General features: G+C 46.8%; 1 protein-coding gene and 1 long non-coding RNA gene across 2 annotated transcripts in view; one reads left to right on the top strand and one right to left on the bottom strand.

The window, feature by feature from the left end:
• The window catches only part of ASTN1 (astrotactin 1), a 320336-nt gene extending 300480 nt beyond the window's left edge, over nt 1–19856 (top strand). The window contains exons 19-23 of the mRNA XM_007531466.3: nt 3333–3484; nt 4816–4951; nt 9699–9799; nt 12080–12263; nt 16774–19856. Coding sequence (XP_007531528.1) covers nt 3333–3484; nt 4816–4951; nt 9699–9799; nt 12080–12263; nt 16774–17011 — 811 coding nt within the window. The 3' untranslated portion in view covers nt 17012–19856. The remainder of the gene's footprint in view (nt 1–3332; nt 3485–4815; nt 4952–9698; nt 9800–12079; nt 12264–16773) is intronic.
• LOC132540391 (uncharacterized) lies at nt 12130–12622 on the bottom strand. Its single transcript, XR_009551571.1, has 2 exons — nt 12497–12622; nt 12130–12267 (listed from the first exon to the last, which is right to left on the bottom strand). It is a non-coding gene; the product is annotated as an uncharacterized LOC132540391 (long non-coding RNA).
• Nucleotides 19857–20391: the final 535 nt, after the last annotated feature.

Here is a 20391-nt window from a genome sequence, read left to right as displayed (position 1 = left end):
GGAAAGGTGAAGGGGTCATGAAGAAGGTGGCTGAAGAAGGTGGCACTTGACTGTCTTGATGGTGATGAAAGGAGGATGGTGCGTCTGAAGAGGGGAGGTGAGGGGGCTGATGCAAAGGAGAAAGTGAGAGAACTCTAGTGAGATCTGAAATAAGTCATTAACACACCTAGTGGATGTCACTCTTGGAGCATATGGGTAAGTTATTACCCTTGATTAGTAAGGAGAAATGAATCCAGATGAACTCTGCTTTTTTCCCCAAGTTACAGAGCAGCAAAAAGAGCCCTGGGGTAGAAGCCATGAGCTTAGCCATTACTGTACCAGAGGGAAATGCAGACAGGCAACTGTAGATTTTGTCGAACAAATCAGGCTTGGTGACTGGACTATCCATTGGGGAGAGAAGAAAGAAGTTGAGAATGAACTTAAGACATCTGCCCTTGGTGACTAGGAAGAAGACTAGATCACACTTGTGAAAAACCTCAAAGAGAGCCAGGATTGAGGAGAGGGAGGCTGGTTCTAATCGACCCTGCCTTGGAATTATAAGAAGTCAGTCCTATAAGATATTCAGTGGTCAAATGGAGAGTCAACCTAGGCTTCTGTGGGGTGAGTGGAGGTGGGTGAAGAGTGCTCTAAAGATAAAAATTAAGTTAAATTAAGAAATAGAATCTTGGCTGTGAGGAAGGAAGCTTCAGAATGAGTCAAGTAGGAGGAGTAGCAGGTTGGGATGTGCAAGAGGGGTGCATGAATGTGAGGGGTGAACGGGAGGAAATGCCATGGAATAAACATATTCAGTTCCTTCACTGGGGAAGACTAAGCAGAATTAGTGAAGCTCAAGTAAACCCTGATGTGAAAGGGCCGGTATCTGGCGCCTTTTGGGGGCCTCTAGTATGGCTTCTACCATGGGAATTCAGCCTCCATGAAACATGTACCATGTCTAATAAAGAGCGCAGGTAGACAGCTGGAAGAACATGGCTTCGTGGATTAGTCAAGCAAAGAAAGCCAGAAAGTAAAGACCCATGATCACTGAAGGAACAAGATGGTGGGAGGAAATGATGGGAGAGCCTGGTCCTGGTGAACACTGATTTCTGGCCTGCTACCTGGAAATACAGGGGCCACTGAGGGGCAGGAGGAAAACTGAGAAAGAGAACATGAGAGGAGAATGTTGTTACAAGCCAATGCCTCGGGGAGTCGGGCTGTAGCGCAGCGGGTTAAGCGCAGGTGGCGCAAAGCACAAGGACCGGCATAAGGATCCCGGTTCGAACCCCGGCTCCCCACCTGCAGGGAAGTCGCTTCACAGGCGGTGAAGCAGGTCTGCAGGTGTCTATCTTTCTCTCCCCCTCTCTGTCTTCCCCTCCTCTCTCCATTTCTCTCTGTCCTATCCAACAATGACGACAACAACAATAATAACTACAACAATAAAACAAGGGCAACAAAAGGGAATAAATAAAATAAAATAAAATATAAAAAAATATTTAAAAAAATAAAACAAGCCAATGCCTTTGTCTAGACCACTTTCTCTGGGTGGGTTGTTTTTTTTCATACACCAGTCATTGGCTTCTTGCCTATTATTATTAGTAAAAATTCTCTTGGTGGAAATTGAGGCAGCTAAGAATGCTGCCATTGACACATGGCACTACAGCCACCAGACAGCTACGACCAGATGGACACCCATCCAGCCACCAGTAGCCTAAGATTGCTTTTATTTTTAAACTAAATGTCACAGTGAAAGATAAAATTGGCCTAGAATTCCATAAACAAGAAACATTTATTCAGGACATCGGTTTTCTTGTCAACTCAAATCATTTCTTTTAATGGTAAACACTTATTTTTTTATTTTCTTTTATTGGTAGTTGGAATTAGACATGCATTCTAGTTTACAAAAGTCTATGTAAGTCACACTGTCCTATTTCTTAGTAGAGGCTAGCCTTCATCTATGTTTTCACAGAACCCAAGTTCTCAGAAAGACTCACTTCCTAATGTATTTTCTTCAAAATATCATTCTGCATATGATTCTAATTAATGAATTTGTCAATATCCGCACTGTGTTGGGACCATTCCATATTTCATGTCATGTGCAAGCTATGTAGTCCTTCATAGCAAGCCACTAAAGAGCATGTGTTTTGCATTATTTCCCCACTCATTGAATTCCTTGCCGTTGCTCCCACAACCTTCTGTATTTTTGAGGTTCTTATCATGCATTATTGGAATCACATGTATAATCCTGTGTCTGATCGTTGAGCTTTCTGACCAAGGAGGTTCTGGAACTGGCTTATGCATCTTTTCACCTTCTTCTATGTAAGGGGTACTTAGTGTCTACAGAGTCAAAACTGAGCCTTGCTCTGGTGTGAATTGGTTTGGTTAGATCCATCCATGGGACCTCTAGAGATCCGTAAGACAAGTACCTGTGAGTTGAGGAGAGGCTAGAGGTCAGCAGGGGTGGGGGTGGTAGTCAGAGACAGGGACCAAGGATGGAAATGAATTGCAGGGATACTTGTGAGGGGAGGAGTCTGGAGTGAGCAGGAACTGGGAAAATCCCCAGGAACCAGTGGTCTAGGTCAAAACAAGGAGTTGGAAGAAAGTGAGAAACCTGAGACACAACTATAAAGTCGGAACAAGGCAGTGAATTGAAACCACTTGGGCCACTAGGACATCCAGACCAGTGGGTGTCAGTGATGTTTACTGAGTTTCTGCGAGGTACAAAGAGGTATGGGATGGTGGGATCGACACTGACCCAAAAGTGCTGTTTACACAGAATGAAGATCCTATGAATTGGTGGGGGAGGGGGGGATGGGGACAAGAAATCAGGATGAAGAGCAAAGACAGGAGTTGAAACCAGAATATGAGTGAGCAAAGGATTGCCACCACCACCCACTGGGAGAACAGGACACATGGCCAGTTTTTGGCTCAGTATAGACCACTCTGAGCATCATCTCCAAAGGGAGCCTGTTCTACAATCCAGCCAGCAGAATTTCTGGGGAACAGATGTACTAGTGCTGTCACAAGAGGGGGAAAGCCAGGCTCCCACCAGCAGGGCACGTCCTGGTAATGCCACGGAAGCAGAAATGACTCTCCTCTTAGTTATGCATGACTCTCCCTGGTACTACGCATGGCACACATAGTCTCATGTCTCAAGAGTAAATCTAGAAACTATAAAATATGGACAGGCTCTTTAAGGGCTCATTTTAGTGGTTGGTGAAGGGACACTGGGAAACAAACAAACAAAAAAAGAGTTTATGTTTTAACAGTTGAGAAGGTGACCTGTGGTGAGAGTAGAAGACCATCTCCATCTTGGCTGGGTCTCCATCTCATGTTTCTCTCCTCCCGTCTACACCTAGGCTAAGACTCTCCACGGTGCATGAGCCCAGCAGCACCCTTGTGGTCCTGGAATGGGAACACTCGGAGCCACCAATTGGGGTGCAGATTGTAGATTACCTCATCCGTCAAGAAAAGGTCACGGACAGGATGGACCACTCTAAAGTGGAGACAGGTGAGTTTCTTCTACTTCATGGACTTATCATGATTCATATTAGTAATAAAAGAGGAAAGAAATGTTTTCCCCCTTCCTCCCCCACCAACCCATCCACTTTGGTCCAGAACCCAGGTAGTCCAGAGCCAAGTGGGAGGAGTAGCGCAGAAGGTACCCTTCTCTCCACCTAGTGGCCATCTTGTCCACTTAAGAGCTTTTGCATGTGAGCCTCTGACAAAGCCTTGTTTTGACTTTGTTTTTCATTGTGTTTATAAATGAGGTGTCTGTTTCATTGCCTCTAGGCAAACTTGCAAAGAAACAATAATCCAGTACACTAGTTCTCCTAGCCCACAATTAGGAAACCATTCTGTGCTAACCACAGGCCATGATTACAGAAAAAAAAAGAAGAAGAAGAAGAAGAAGAAGAAGAAGAAGAAGAAAGAACGATTCCTTTACTAATAACCTCTCTGCAGACAAAAACATGTGCAAACAGACAAATTTGCCCCCATTGTCTTGTCCAAAAGCAAACTTTGCTTTTGTGGGGGCCCAGCTAGAAGGGGGGAGATTTTAGAGTGAAGACATCCCACATACAATGCCCTAAGCCTTAGTGTTTTACTGTCCTCTTCACATGGTGTGGGAGAAGTCAACAGAAACCAGTCTTATTACGTGAAGGTAGCTGCCAACAACAAACTAATTCAGGGTGAAAACACTGGTCAACCTACCCTGAGCCTGCAGGCATTAAGAGCTTTCCCCTGCTTCTTTGTTACCTGGAAGTGTGCAGGTAGTGCTAAGTTCTGCTCAATATCGAGTCAACTGCTTTTTGCCCAGGCCAAGAGCATTTCCCAAGTGAACTCATGTGTATGCTGTGGGCATTGTGCCTTTGTTGTTTCTCAACTAGTTCTGAACAAATAGCTTTAGCTTGACTGGTTGAGTACAAAACAGGGAAGACCATTCTCTGAATCTTCTTTCTCTGCTAGAAATTTTTTCCTCTCCTTTTTTTTTTTTTTGTTAATATCTTATTTACTTGTGTATCTGTTGTTTTGTTACTGAATAGAAAGAAACTGAAAGGGGGAAATAGGGAGAGAAAAAAAGAGAGAGACCTGTAGCACTGCTCTACCACCCTTGAAGATTATTCCCTACAGGTGGGTACTGGGGGCTTAAATCCAAGTCCTTGTGCATTGTGGCTGCACCACCTACTGGGCACACTACCAGCCAGTGTCTGCGAGGAATTTAAAAAGACAAGACGGGAGGGTCAAGTAATCGGAACAGTAGGTTCTCATTGAGTTGCTGGCATCTCATTTCTTGGCCATTGCTGTTTCTTATGCCTTTCCCATTCTTTCCCAATTGGGCAGAGACAGTGCTCAGCTTTGTGGATGACATCCTCTCTGGAGCCAAGTCTCCCTGTGCTATGCCCTCTCAGGTGCCTGACAAACAACTTGCCACCATCTCTTTGATCATCCGATGCCTGGAACCAGACACCATCTATATGTGAGTAGTATATGCCCTCCTAGCTGTGTGTGTGTGTGTGTGTGTGTGTGTGTGTGTGTGTGTGTGTTAGTTTTAACTCTGAACCACCCAAGACTCTGCCACTTCCTCTTTGCTTCCTGGGTTCTGTTAGAAACTTGACTGGACAGAGTCTCACCAGCCCTGTCCCAACTGACCCTAGAGACTCTCCTGGAATGGTAGGTATGGGGGGGAGGTCAGGGAGGGAGCGTATAGAAAAGATAATATTGCCCCCCCCCCTCAAGGAGTTTGCAACAGAGAGGGGAAGTCTATCAATAACTCACTTTGACATCAGGCAGAGCTAAATAAACAGACATTTGCTAGGGGTGAGATCCCAGGTTTGAACCCTGCTCCCACTACACTGAATAAAGCTTCAGTGCTGTGGCTTCTCCCTTTCCTTTACTCGGCCTCTAGATGAAAAAGAAAAGAAAAAAAAAAGCCTGCTCTGAACAATAAAGTCTCAGTGAGAATAGATAGATGGCCAAGGGACACGCTGAAGAAAAAAAAATAGAAATGACTGTATCTACTAGAATTGGTACCCCCAGAATGGGTTTCGGAGGCTCAGGAGGAGGAACCACGTTGGGAAGGACACAGTGGGCAGGAGGGGAGACATGGAGTCCAGTAGCCAGTGGTCAGCTGTGGAGGAAGAAGTGAGGAAAAGCCAAGACAATGAAACTGGGGAAATGCAGAGTGAATGCTATGAGTAAGAGGAGACAACTACATTTCCTCTATGGAGGAAAGAGGTTAAATACCAAGACCTCTTCTTTGTAAAGCTGATTCCAGTTGCACTAAAACAGTTGTGTGGGGGTGAGGCTGGTTGGGGAGCACTTTCTTCAAAGAAAGTACAATGAGTGCCTTCCCCATTTCTCCTCACAATCTAAGAACAATTACACAATCTTTGTAGCACAACCACACAAAGGACAGAGACAGAAAGAGACTAGAGAGGGTCAGGCAGTGGCACACCTGGTTAAACATTTACATTACAGTGTGCAAGGACCTAGGTTCAAGCCCCTGGTTCCCACCTGCAGGGGGAAAGTTTCATGAGTAGTAAGGCAGGGCTTCAGCTCTCTCTCTCTCTCTCCCTGTCTATATCTCCCCTTCCTTCTCAATTTCTCTCTGTCTCTATCTAGTAATAAATAAATAATATTAAAAAATAAAAAGAGAGAGAAAGAGGAACTCAGTCATGAAGGGGAGGTAGAGCTGTTGAAGCAGAGCACCCAATGACTTCATTCTAAGACCCTGGGGCTCTAGGTACCTGTCAGTACTGGAGGCGTCTGACAGTTTACAGAGAAGGCTATAAGCACATAGTTAAGGTTTTCAGAACAAACCATTTCTTTTTGCACTACTGAAAGATTTCAGGGATAGAAAGGGCCCTGACTGCAGGATGAACCTAGATGCTTCCATGGCATGGTTTCAACATAGGAGAGGTGCATCCAGGGGCTCCCTGATGAATGCAAAACATAGGCAGCATTCCAGAGGAGCGAGGAACCACATGGGCAGGAATGAGGACAGTGGGACAAGGGGCAGCCAGATAGTTATGCTCCCCACTGATTCCCTTGCTTGAGAGGGAGCAGGAGAGAAAACCACCCAACCTGCAGAAAATGTCTCCAGACTCACTGAAACCCAGTTGGGTCATTTGTAGTAAGGGCTGACAATTGCCGGCACTGAACCACACCTGTTACTTAGGAGTTCCTATATTCCTATGAACCCAGGCTGTCTGCCAAGACTGAACCCTTACCTATAAGGGACCCTTCTCCTGTTGGCCTGATTTGGCTGTTTCCTGATAGGCTTCTCCCCCTTTTTGCCATCTTTGGTGAACTTCCCCTAGTGCTCTTTAGGTCTTGTAAAACTGGAACTCCATTGTTGGCTGGGATTAGATAGCATAATAGTTATGCAAACAGACTCTCATGTCTCAGGCTCCAAATTCCTATGTTCAATTCCTCACACCACCATAAGCCAGAGCTGAGCAGTGCTCTGGTAAAACAAACAAACAAAACTAGAACTCCTAGACCCCAGTGACTTACAGAAGCAGGAGAAAACTCAAGAGGATGGAAGAAGCAGTAAACTTCCACTAGGTGGCGCTGCAGATCACACACGCAGGGTTTGGGAGCGATTAGTCTTACCCTTGGAAGAACCTGTAAAGCCTGAACTTCCATCTCTGGGAAAAGGACGGGATCCCAGGATCACAAGGTGCAGCCACATTTGTATTTCTGATCTCTGAGTGGTCAGAACCAGTCCTCTTGTCCACAGATTAGGGGAGTAAGCCAGCTTGCCGGCATGAGCTCCCAGCTTCTGAGGCAGTAGAGGCTCTGCCTTCTGTCTTTCTCATGAAAATGCAAATAGAGCCAGGGAGCTCCTGGAAATGGAATGGCTTGCTTTGTGTGGCAGACCTGAGAGACCAGGGCCCTGGGCTCCCCTTTTTGACTTAAGAAAATAGAACAAGAGGTGTGAGAGGTGTAAGAAATAATAAGGCTATTTGCATTTTGAGTGGATAGGAAGAGAAATTTGGCAATGATGAGAAGGAACAGGCTTTTCTCCTATGAGCTTGGGATATCTGGGGGACAAAAGTGTTCTTGTGAAAGGAAGCATAAAACCATTCCCTTTGAAGGACTGGGTGGTGACACACCCAGTAGAGAGCACATGTTACATTGCCAAGGACTCCTGCAGAGAGTGGTGGCTTCACAAGCTGTCAAGCAGTACTTCAGGTGTCTTTCTCTCTCCCTCTCAATATCCCCCTTCCTTCTCATGTTCTGTATCTAGCCTAGACAACAAATATCCCTTTGAGGGCAAAGGGAGAGCTCATAGTAGGAAGCATAGGACTTGCATGCCTGAAACCCCAGATTAGATCCTTGGCACCATAAATGCAGGAGCTGAGCAGTGTTCTAATCCCTCCCTCCACCTCCTCCTCTCCTCCACATGATTGTTCAATTCACTTTTAGTAGAAAGCAATGAAGGAGAAGCTAACAGCATCACCAACAGGAAGAGAGAAACTTCTCTCCAGTTTTTGTATAGCCCTTTAAGTGCAGGAGTGTACCCTGCTAAGAATGTCTTTTTAAAGGGATGATATTTATAAAGAGCCATTGCTCTTTGGGGTTCGGGCGGTGGCACACCTGGCTAAGCGCACATATTACCAAGTACAAGGACTTGGGTTGGAACTCCTGCTCCTCACCTGCAAGGGGGAAGGTTCAGGAGCAGTGAAACAGGCCTGCAGGTTTCTATCTTTCTCTCTCTTTTGACCTCCCCCTCCTCTCTCAATTTCTGTCTTAGCTAATAAAAATTAGAAAGGAAGGAAGGGAGGAAGGAAGGAAGGAAGAAAGAAAGATAAAAGGAAAAATATGGCTACCAGGAGCATCGTGCTAGTGCCAAGCCCTAGCAATAACCCTGGTGGAAACAAGCAAACAAAAACACTGCTCGTTTATATAACCTGCAACTATATTGCATATATTTTTCAGTTTGTGGAGCTGTTAGCTTAATGCACGACCTTGATTTTCATGAGATTATGTAAGAGGTGAATGCAGTGTATCTGAAAGCAGGCAGATCCTATGAGACAGTTTAGTAACATCTGGTCTCAGCACCAACATCTGACCTCTCATTGCAAGGTGTACCCAGTAGTAGGGCTGAAGACATGCAGTATGAAAGCGCTTGCTGAAAGAGAATAGTGTTGAGTTGGTGGAGTAACCCACTTGGATAGTGTGTTGCTTTGACCTAGGTTTGAACTAGGCCCCTAAATCATTGAGGGAGAAACGTAATAAATATATAGCTTTGAGGAAACTTAGATCCAACCACAAAGAGGGACTCCCCCAGATTCTTGGAGCTGATTGTCTGGTGTATGGCGGGTGCATGGGAATTGAACCAGGGTTTTTGTTTTTTTGTACCCACCCACCCAGCGTCTCACTCCTCAGTCGCTTGGGTAACTGGAAGAATGTTGTGACATGACCCTGTCAGCTCACATTAAAACATAGAGCTGCTGGGGAGTTGGGTGGTAGCACAGTGGGTTGCGCACACGTGGCACGAAGTACAAGGGCAGATGTAAGGATCCTGGTTCGAGCCTCCAGCTCCCTACCTGCCACCTGGGAGTTGCTTCATTCTCTTATAATCTCCAATCCCCCAATTCAATTTGATTATCATCTTTGTAACAGAGATAAGGAAACACAGCTCTGAGGAGTGGACTTTATTGTCACTATAGCACAGTGTTGTATGGAGAAATTAATAGGGTAAGAGGGAGATAGATAGAAAGAGAGAGACACCTGCAGCCTTGCTTCATCACTCATGAAGCTTCCCCCCACAAGTGGGGAGCTGGGCTTCAACTCAGGTCCTTGTGCTTAGTAACCACCCAGCCCCTCCCTGCTACAATATTCTCTGGGACCTTGGTTATGCTCTCAGTCTTCATAGTAGAAGTGGAGCATCAGGCTTGTTGTTTCCAGAGATAATTCCTCCCCTGTGTTTGTCAAAAGGGAACTGGCACCAGAGTTATCTGCAGGCTTTCTCAAGGAATCTTGGCCCTTATCCCCACAGCTCCTGCTTCTGTGGGGAAGGTCCCTTGTGTGCATGTGCCCAGGTGATGCTTCTCTGGGGTTCCCACTTGACAACCACTCCTGACGAGGTTGGTGCCATCCATCAGGAGACACAGCCCTAGATGAAGTGTAGCAAGCAGCAGACCAGTGTCTGGGAAAGCTGGTCTCTCAGCCAGGCTCCAGGCCTCTCTGACAATTGCCCCTCCCGCCCCTGCCAGGTTCACCCTGTGGGGAGTGGACAACACAGGCCGCCGCTCTCGGCCCAGTGATGTGATTATGAAGACACCCTGCCCCACGGTGGATGACATCAAAGCCCAAGGTAAGGGATCTGGAGGCTGGCAGAGTCTGTCTGGGGGAGCCCCCTCCAGGGCCTGCCTCACCAGGAGAGAGCAGGGGTAGAACAGTTCAGGCCAGGGAGTGGGGCATGAATACCTTCAAACTCAGCTTCTACAGGAAGTCCATGTGGCCCATCCATCATTCTCTACCGGGCTTGCATCGCGGGAGAGAGACCAGGGATGTGTGGCGGCATGGTAATACAATTCTTTATTCATGCGGGAGCCCCAGGGTTGGGTGTGAGCACAGCAGGGTAAACTACATGGCACCAAACCACAATGGCCGACTCCAGCTCTGCACGCCAGCCCTTCTCCAGGTTGGGACGTGGGAGAGAAAAGAGAGGAAAAAGAGAGAAACCAGAAACAGAAGTGGCTTTATAGGATAAAACCGGAAGTGGCAAGTCAGAAACGGAAATGGCTAGAAAGAGGGGGTAGAGAAAGGAAAAAAACACACTGGGAACTTCCTTAGCAACTGTTGCGATGGTTTTAACTGTTGGGATTAATGTTACCCTGCAGGCAGGGTAGGTCTTGAGGTAGAAAGAAGATAGATCATTGGGATGGGTGGGTATCTTTCAGGTAAAACACTGATTATGTAGATAGGCCATAGTATCAGCAATGGAGGGGGGGGTGGGGGAGGTGGGGGGGGCTGGCTTAATGCCCGACAGTTCTCTTTGGTCCCTGTGTTAGGGGCCAGGGGCCTAGTGCTGGGAGGCTGGACATAAGGGCTCAGTTTCTTTTTCTTTTTGTATTTTTCCTTCTCTCTTTCCTTCAGTATTTTCCTTTTTTCTCTCTCTCTCTCCCCGCCCCCTCCTTTTTATATTTTACCAGAGCACTGTTCAGCTCTGGCATATAGTGGTCCAAAGGATTGAACCTGGGACCTGAGAGTCTCAAACATGAAGGCCTCTTTGCATAACCATTATGCTGTTTCCCCAGCCCCAGAGGTTTGGCATCTTCTGCCCAACCGCTCACACCCCAGGCTTCCATACCACCCTAGGTCCCAGACGAAGTACCTCTCCAGGGCTCAGAGGTCAGAGGTCAGAACTCAGTCTGTTGCTGTCTAGGAAGGAAATGTAAACAGATCTCCTTCCCCACAGGTCCAGTGAGAAAACACCCCAGTGCTCAGATACACAGAGCTTCTCAGGAAATATAAAAGACCAGAGCTAGACCAGTACTCACTACCACTCTGACACCTCCCCAAGCTCAGTCTTCAACATGTTTCTTGAGACTGAGATCATAAGAGAGATAAAGTAAACCAAAAGACAGCTCCATCCCTAGTTGCAAGACAGAGTGGATCTGGGGTGTGTGTCATCATGCCTGGCCCCAGGGTGCTGGCCAAGGCCCTGCATGCCTGCAGTCATGGGCCCTCTTGCTTTTGTCATTGTGGCCATTCTGGGCAGGACCAGTGGTGTCTCTCTTTACTCCTCAGCCAGAGGGCACTCAGGTATGTGTTATCTAGAATTGCAGGGGCTAGAGAACTCTTGGGGGCATAAGGGGTAGCCCTATGCATCTGAAGCTATGGCCAAGTTCCTTTCTCTTCCCCAATGGGCTGGTGGGGTTCCAGGGGCTTTGCTCAGCCCCACCATGTCTACCCTCCCTTCCTTTCCCTGTCTCACTCTAATTTTTAAAGATGATTTTCTTATTTAGTAATTATGGGATAGAAACAGAGAAATTGAGGGGGAGGGCAAGATAGAGGGAGAGAGACAGAGAGGCACCTGCAGCACTGCTTCACCACTTGTGAAGCTTTCCCCCTGCAAGTGGGGACCAGGGGCCTGAACTTGTGTCCTTGCACACTGTAATGTAAGCACTTAACCAGGTGTGTCAATGCCTAGTATCCTCTACCCTCACTCTCTCCCCACCTCCTTTTTTGCCTCTTCTTCCCCAGAGCACCCCAGTTTTCCCTGCACCAAGGTGCCAGTGAAGGATGAATCTAGGAGCGTTCGCCTCAGGGTCTGTATTTTCAGGAGGCCAGGCAAGGAGAGAAGTGTTATTTCTATCAGCCATCAACCTTAGAGTTATTCCTTTGAAAGGCATTTGTTTCACAGAAAGAGAAAAAGGCTCAAACCTCCTGGGCAGAGGAAAAACAAGTCACTCAGCCTGCTTTCTCCAAGCTCTTTGTTCAGTTCTTTAAAGAGTCCCCCCCCACACACACACACACATACACATCTATGCAAACACACACATGAATATGAGCACACATGCATGCCTGTGTACATTGACATATGCGCAGGTGTATGATCTCACGCCTTGGCCTTTTCTGGCATCTCCAGAGATAGCAGACAAGATCTACAACCTTTTCAATGGCTACACCAGTGGAAAGGAGCAGCAGACAGCCTACAACACCCTTCTGGACCTGGGGTCTCCCACCCTCCACCGAGTCCTCTACCACTACAATCAGCACTACGAGAGCTTTGGAGAATTCACCTGGCGCTGCGAGGATGAGTTAGGTCCCAGGTAACTAACTGATCAACCTTGATATATATATTTAAGGCCTCAACTCTTTGACTCTTTTATTTGTTTTCAACATGATGATATGCCACCTGTGAAGTTGTAGGGCTTTGGGGCAGCTCTCATGGACATATACATTTTGGATAAGCTGCATTTAAGTGGGAAAGCTGTGAATAGGTTTCCTGATGTCTGATCAGACCTTTACCCTGACCTTTCACCCCCTTTTTTATCGTGGGGACACAGCATTCAACTGAACTGTTGGAGCCAAGCCCCCTGTGAATGAAAATTAGAAATAGTATTGAAGCCATTATCCAAAAAGTATATTTTGGGGCCAGGCGGTGATGCACCTGGTTCAACGCACATAGTACTAAGTGCAAGTACATAGTACTAAGGATCTGGGTTCGAGCCCCTGGATCCCCACCTGCAGCAGGCCCGCTTCATGAGCAGTGAAGCAGGTCTGTAGGTATCTCTCTTTCTCCATCTCTATCTTCCCCTCCCCTCTCAGTTTCTCTCTGTTTTATCCAATAAAATGAAAAAAAAAAAAAAAAGCCAGCCACCAGGAGCAGTGGATTCGTAGTGCTGACACCAAGCCCCAGTGATAATCCTGGAGATAAAAAAAAAAGTATGTATCATATATAAGCTTGGAAGATGTCATTATTCAGACATAGCTTGAGCTAAAATCCATATTCTTTTGAAAGACCATATGGAATAGCCAACAATCCACCTTGACATGTGTCTTAGTCAAGCTTGAGACAGTGTTGGCCAGCTGTCTTCTAGTTCCAAACACCTAATAGTCCTCAGTACTCACTGTTCTCAGGTTACACATACAGTTCTCAGAAAGGAAGGGAATGAATGTCAAAAGGAAAGGTGACATCTTTTTGCTGTTGATGTCCTGTCTTATCACATTGGCGTATTTCTGATTTGAGAAAATAGAGTTCCCCAGAAATACTGGAATTTTCAGACAGACCTAGTAAAGAGATGTTTTTGTTTTTTTTCATATGGAATGTTCATGTACATATATCCACACCTTAAAAAAAAGATGAAAGTGAGATGATGGTTTGACACTTCAGGTGGACATGATTACAAACCAACGTGTGCATACACTATATAAAGCTCATGACCCAATTCTATGCTTCACCACAGAATTGACTCTTTTACTGTGTGTCCCCAAACTACTTAGGAGTCCCTAAAGGAAAAAAAAAGAGCAAGTATACATACATATACACATAAGGAGGAAAAAAGGAGGAAGAGAAGAAACAAACAGGGTCTATGGTATTTATTTAAATTGTTGTATTCCAACCAGTGGGGCTGAAAACATGTCATACACAAGTCATCTTGTGAGTCTGACCTCTGCCCTAAGAAAGAGGCCCAGACTCCTATGAATGGAAATTATAAACTCTCCAAGACCACTGTTCAGGGGATTCCCTGGTAGTCTTACCTTTGAAAAAAAGGAAATTTAGGATGATCTTCCTGGAGCAAAGTGGTTTCAAATGGAGGGTCAAGGCAAGTCCTACTGCCTGTCATAGATTAGTTCCAGATGTTTATAGATGGAGGCTGTCCTCGGGCACATAGATGCCACTGCTGTGTGCAGATCCAGAATATATATATAAACACATATAAGGGGACCAGGCTGTTAAGTGCACACACTACAGTGTGCAAGGACCCAGGTTTAAGCCCCTGGTCCCCATCTACAGGGGGAAAGCTTCACAAGTGGTGAAGCAGAGCTGTAGATGTCTGTCTCTCTTTCTAGCCTCCCCATCATTTCTCCTGTTATTAAATAAATAAATCATTTTTAAAAAAGAGTCCATAAGATACTTTTCCTCAGGGCACCAAAGTAAAAAATCTCTAGGTGGAGGGGGAGGGTAGATGCTCAGCATCACTGGTGGGTGAGGTGGGAGGAGGGAGGGTGGGATGGGACACAGTGTTTGGTGGTGGGAATGGTGTTTATGTACACTCCTATTATAAAAAATAAGGTATTTTCCCTGAGTTTTCTCTCGATTTTGGTAAAAAGCAAACCCTGGTTTGTTGAGCAGACACATATTAGGAAATCAGCTCTCTGCTCTATACCTTGCCACTACTACCCCCAGCCCCTATTATATTCTTACCTATCATTCCCCAACTCTGCCATCCCCATTCCTCAACTCTCTTCTCCCTCCCCCTCTTCTCTTACCCCTCCTTCTCCTTCCCCACTCTGTTTTCCCCTCCCTTTCCTCCTTCCTTCTGACATTATCAATGAACCCATTCAGTTATTGGTCAGTGAATCTGAACAGTACTACCATTGCACAGGTCATCTTGATTTCCAGGGTCATTTGGATGGTTTTTGAAAAATCTCTCTCTTGAAACTCAAAGAGTCAGAGGGAGATTGGACTGTGAAGAAGGGGCACCAGCCAAGAAACATCTCTCTCTGCACAGTAAGGTCTGCTGCTGACCTGACTCCTCCCACAGCTCTCCTCCCCAAATCCCCTTTCCTGTGTAAGACTGGCATTCACCTTCTATATACTTGGAGAGATGTGACTTCATTCATCTGTGGGAATTGAAACTTCATGTTTTCACCAAAGAACCACAGAGAAGGCAAGAGCCTTAGACTGAAGATATATCAACCCACTTTGGGGCTAATTTCTCACTCCCTCTCTGTCTTGCCCCCCTTTTCTCAATCTCTGTCCTATCCAATAAAATGAAGAAAACAAAAATGGCCACCAAGGGCAGTGCATTCATAGTTCTGGCAATAACTCTGGAGGAAAAAAAAAGTAGATGGCCAGGCTCTTAAATACTGTGGGCAGACTTAAATTCATCATCATAATTATTTTAACAAATTGAGCAATGGACATAATCACAAAGACTCTGTGTGGGTTGATTAAATCCATTTGTTTAAAAGGTTGGCAAGGGTGGTTCCCTTCTCCATGTCTTGGAGATGTCTACTTCTGATTTATGCCCCCTCCCCCATCTCTCAATAATTTGTCAATAATTAACAACCCACAACATGACACATGGTGAGAACTGAGAAGGGCCACTAACATACCTCTGGATGACGACTTTTGAAAGGTGCCTTGGCCAGTGTAGCAGTTGATCTACAAAGAACTGACCATCAGCTGTGGATGCTGTGTCTTCAACAGGGAGAATGTTTATTTGATTTCTTCTGAGCCCCCATGTATGTTGGTGAAAACACAAGTGGTCTGTCTGGTGGCCTTGGCTGTCTTAGCTCTTTGACCTGTGGCAAAATGCCATCCCCTCTCCTGCAAGCCATCTCCACCCCTCGCTCAGCCTGTCCCCCTAGGAATGTTGTGACACCATTCTGCTGGTGCTCATGGCCAAGACGGAATGAGATTCATGTGTTAATTGCTCTTGGAAAGCTCATTCTCTTTGGGGATGCGGACGCTTCAGTTTCTGGAAAGAGCTGTTGACCAAATGAGAAAGGGTATGGTTCTCACTTCTCTTCACATGAGGAAGAAGCGAGCATGAAGAGGAAAGATGTGAGTCTCACAGTTGATAAGGGGCATGGGATACTATTTACCACATTTGCCAGAATGTCTACAAGAAGTTTGTGCAGTTCAAAGCATCTTCCTTCAAGGAAAGGTCTTTGGCCACTCAAGCCTTTGAACAAGGAGAAGAATCCTACAGAATAGGGATCGTGCCTCTTCACTCTCCCTCAGTGACCAGAGTCAAAGCTCCAGATGTCTGAGGACTGACCATCATAAAATCATTCTATGATACCAGAAAGAGGGCCTGAGAAAGGGTCACACCCCTGTGACACAGATTGTGTTCAAGAGCCTCGTCTCTGAGTGCCCCACAGAGTACTGTCTCTCTTTGGTCCTGAGGGATGACTTCTCCTTTTTGGGAGCACTCTCCTCACTCTTCTCTGGCCTACAATTTTGGTGCCTTTCTCTTCTCTCCTTCTCCAGTGTTGTGTGGGCAAGAACCTGCATTTTCTCAAAGGACCCCTGAGTCAACCTGAACTGGGGGCTCTGTGTCCTCATACTTATTACACTCCATGTGGCCACAATGAGTGACAGTTGATGTCCCTTGAAGTCCAACACATCGTAGCTTTCACTCTGTCCCCAAATGTCCTTGTAAAAGCGACATGTTGCTTCAAACATAATACTTGTCAGTTTGTGCAGATAAATGATTGTCTTAAGAAAAATGATTTGCTTTGCCTTTCAAAAATGGTTGACTCTGATCTCCAAAGAGTATAAATGCCCACTCCCATGTCAGTTACTGTCTCTGCATTTTTCCTGAGTGCTTTCAGGTCTTGTGCCGGTGCCTCCTCACTTAGCATACCCGTCACGTTCTTTCCTTAGCTTCTTCCTTAGTCACACAATCATCCTCTTACTTTCTCTTTCATTCATTTCACTATATATTTGGAGATTCCCTCCTGTTCAGAGCACCAGTGACTGAAGGGTAAGCAGGACACCCCAGGTTTTACCCTCCTGAGGTCTGCAGTCTTACCTGTTCGGGGATCTTGCTGCATCTCTGCCTCCTCTGCCTTTTAACATGAGTGTCCTTCCTGCTCCACCCACAGGAAAGCTGGCCTCATCCTGTCCCAGCTTGGGGATCTCAGCAGTTGGTGCAACAACCTCCTTCAGGAGCCCAAGATCAGCCTGCGCCGTGGCTCCCTCAAGTACCTGGGCTGCCGCTACAGTGAGATCAAGCCCTATGGACTCGACTGGTCAGAGCTTAGCAGGGACCTCCGCAAGACATGCGAGGAGCAGACCCTGAGTGTCCCTTACAATGACTATGGGGACAGCAAGGACATCTAGCACTGGGAGGTCCCAGGGCAGCTGTTGAGAGGAAGTGGGAGAGAGAGGAGGGAGGCTCTGGGCTGGCTTGTGGATTTCTACTATTTTTTAATGGAACATTCCCACGACATCTAGACAGGGGAGAGGGGGTGCTTGTCCTGTAGAACTCCCCCCATCATGGGGAGCTCTCAGCAGCACAGTGGGTGCAATGCAGTCAGGGACCCCATGTAGCATGTTTTCCTTCTTTGGGGGAGGGCTGGTTTTGCAGTTCACTGGTCGATTCCCATTCATTTCTACCCCAAGTGGTTCATCGAAATGCTCCAGTCTTCCCCCAGCCCCCCACCCCCAGTCATTATGCTTCCTATGAAAGGTCCACCAGTGGAGCCCCTGCCCCCATGCTTTCTGGTTCCCCAGCCTTTGTGATGAGGCACAGTGGGGTGGGGGTAGGGGGCAGAGCTGAAATGGAGCGGGGAGCAGCCTCAGCCCCCAGCTGCAAGTGACTTATTAGGATGGTCCCATGGGTCCCCACTCCCAGGCCTTCCTTTGTAGGTGTTTAGCCTCTCAGGTGGAAGGTGAATCCAACCTACATGGACACCAGGGGCCCTCCTAGACTCTCAGCACTTCACCCCCAAAACAAAAACACACATACACACATTTTAGGCCTCCTAGCTGATCGTGGTGTCCTCTCCTTCTCCCTAAGAGATGAGTTGCCTGTGATGATGAACTGACCAGCAGCAGCCCACTTTCTAGAAGAGAAGGAGGAGAATTATCCTAAATGCCCATGCCACCAGGCTCAGCCCCACCTCCCCCAAACACACACACACACACACACACACACACACACACACACACACACACACACACACACAGCAGAGTTGTAGACACTGCCTTTTAGGCCCCAGGAACTTCCCCGTGTGGAGGGGGCTGGCCAACATTAGCTTGGTTCTGCATGGGGTGGACACCTCCCTCCATGTCCATGTTCCAGTGAAGTCATGTCATCATGTCTGATCACCAGAACTCTCCCCTCTTTTCCCCTCCACTTCCCCCCATTGCTAAATTTACTGGATTATGTTGCCGGTCTTGCAAATCAGGCAATTTTGGGGCCTGGGGTCTGCAGCACAGGCTGCCTCAGAGTGCCTGGGATGCTGGGGCACATGGTGTCAGTTCTCACCATGCCTTCCCTGCCCCCACCCAAAGTGTCACTTACAGCTCTGCCATGCATCTTCCAGAGTGGAGGCCTATGCAGGGCCTGTGGGGAGAGGCATGGGGGGACAGGTTTCTTGAGGTTGCCAGAGCAGGGATGCTACCTGCAACTGGATGCCAGCTACAGGGAGGGTCCTGGGATGATTGGGGTCATGTGACTGTCCCGAAAACACTCCTACATTTTTGTTGTGGCATCTGGGCAGGGTGTGTTGGGGCTGCTGCCACATCCTTATGCCAGTGTGGGTGACTGGGAGCCATAAGGAATTCCCTGGGCCCCTGCTTCGCCCCCTCCTGTTTTGATTGAAAGAGGCCCCCTTCTCCTCTGGATCTCCTCCACACCTAGATCTCTCCACCCCCTCCTTGAGACTTTCTCTTGGCTTCTTTTCCTGTCTGCCATCCACCACACACACACACACACACACACACACACACACACACTTGCTCACAATCCACACATGCACACACAGTCCCACCTCCTGGCTGGGTCCAATTCCATGTCTAGGATGAAGAAAGTTCACTCAGGATGGAGCAGTGGAGTCTTACAGCACCTGTGCACCTTGAGGTTACCCTGAAGAATTCGCTTTAGGGAGATGCAAGCCTCACATCCAAACCACATTTTCCTAAGCAAGCCTGGGGATACCTTCCCAACCAGGAAGGGTAGGGGTGCTGGGTCAGTATTAAATCTCCAGTTCCAAGCTGCCAAACAGTTCTGAAGGCACAGGCTGACATCTGCAGACTCCCCTGTGTGTCCACTTGGCGTCCACAGCGCCATTGTCCTGTGTGAGTGATCCTGCTCCACAGACCAGCTCCAGTCCCGGTGTGCACTTCAATAATCCATTAAAAAAAAGAAGAAAGTGTGCAGAAATCCACCAATCCACCTCACTGCTCTAGAAGGAAGCCAGGACAGTATGGTATGACAGCAGGTATGACAGTATTGTTTCAAAGAGAATTATTGTATGATTACAAAAAAAAAAGTCAACTAAGTAATAAACCGAGCTGTTAGTACATGCTATGTGTGGACACTCCTGTGCTTTTCAGTAATCACCGTGGCCTATGTGGACCCCCTGGAGAACCATTACAGTTTTAGGGGCTGAGTGATGGCACATCTGGTTGAGTGCACACATTACCATACACAGGGATCTGGTTTCATACCCTGAGTCCCAACATACTGATTTATCATTGGTTGTCAATGCTGCAGAACTTCAGAGGTACAGCTATACCCCTCTGTTGGTGTTTAAGTCTGGTTGTATCTATCACCTCTAAGTTCTAGAGTCACCTCGATATCAAACCACCCCTTTAGGGCTGTCTCCTGGAGTGTGGTAAAGTGTTGTCAGGACCTTAGTCTTGGGTGTCATGTATTATTTAAAAAATATGTTACCCACATATTAACCAATGTTATCTCAATAAGATAAGACCCAGCCATGGAACAGGGGCTTCCTGGGGGAAATGTGTAAAATTCTACCAGGAACCAAGAGACTTGATTAGCTATTATTATTATTATTATTATTATTATTAGATCTAAAAAACTCAGAGGCTGAAAGTTTTGAGGCTCTGAGCAAGCACCTTGAAAGTTGTTCCCCCACAAGACTTTCCTTGTGTCTACCCAGTCCTCGTCCCTGCTGTCCCTTCCCCTCTGTAACCACTAAACTTATTGCCAAGTCAAGTGTTAGCTTTGTGACTTTATTTTCCTTATTTATATTCTGCATTTGAGTGGGACCATCTGGTGACTGTCTTTTACTTCCTAATTTATTTCACTTAGCATAATCACCTCCAGTTCCATCCACTTTATCTACAAAAGCCGGACATCATTTTATTTTTCAAAGTAATATTCCACTAAGGTTATGGTCCAGAGTTTCCTGATCCATGCTCTGTAGGTGGGGATTTAGGTTGACCCTGTGTTTTGACTTTTCATCTCAGACATATTGATCTCAAGTCCACACCACAGTGACTGATCTCAGATCGAGAAGATAAAACTGAATGCCCCCTCAGACCTCCAGACTTTGCAAGGAGTCCCACTCTTGGTGTCAGACAGAGATGCTTGGATCTCACCCCATGGCCTCTCTGTCCCTTGGCAACAAGGGGAGGGCTACATGAGACCCACACTGGAGGCTTTGGTGATGAAGCTGACCGGATGGGTTGAGGCGCAGGGGCCACAGATAGAGGATAGTTATCTCAACAACACCAGCAAACACTCAAAG

Source organism: Erinaceus europaeus, chromosome 9, assembly GCF_950295315.1.
Source record: "Erinaceus europaeus chromosome 9, mEriEur2.1, whole genome shotgun sequence".
NCBI lineage: Eukaryota > Metazoa > Chordata > Mammalia > Eulipotyphla > Erinaceidae > Erinaceus > Erinaceus europaeus.
Note: the sequence above shows the minus strand (reverse complement) of the source record. Positions and strands in the feature narration are given on the sequence as shown.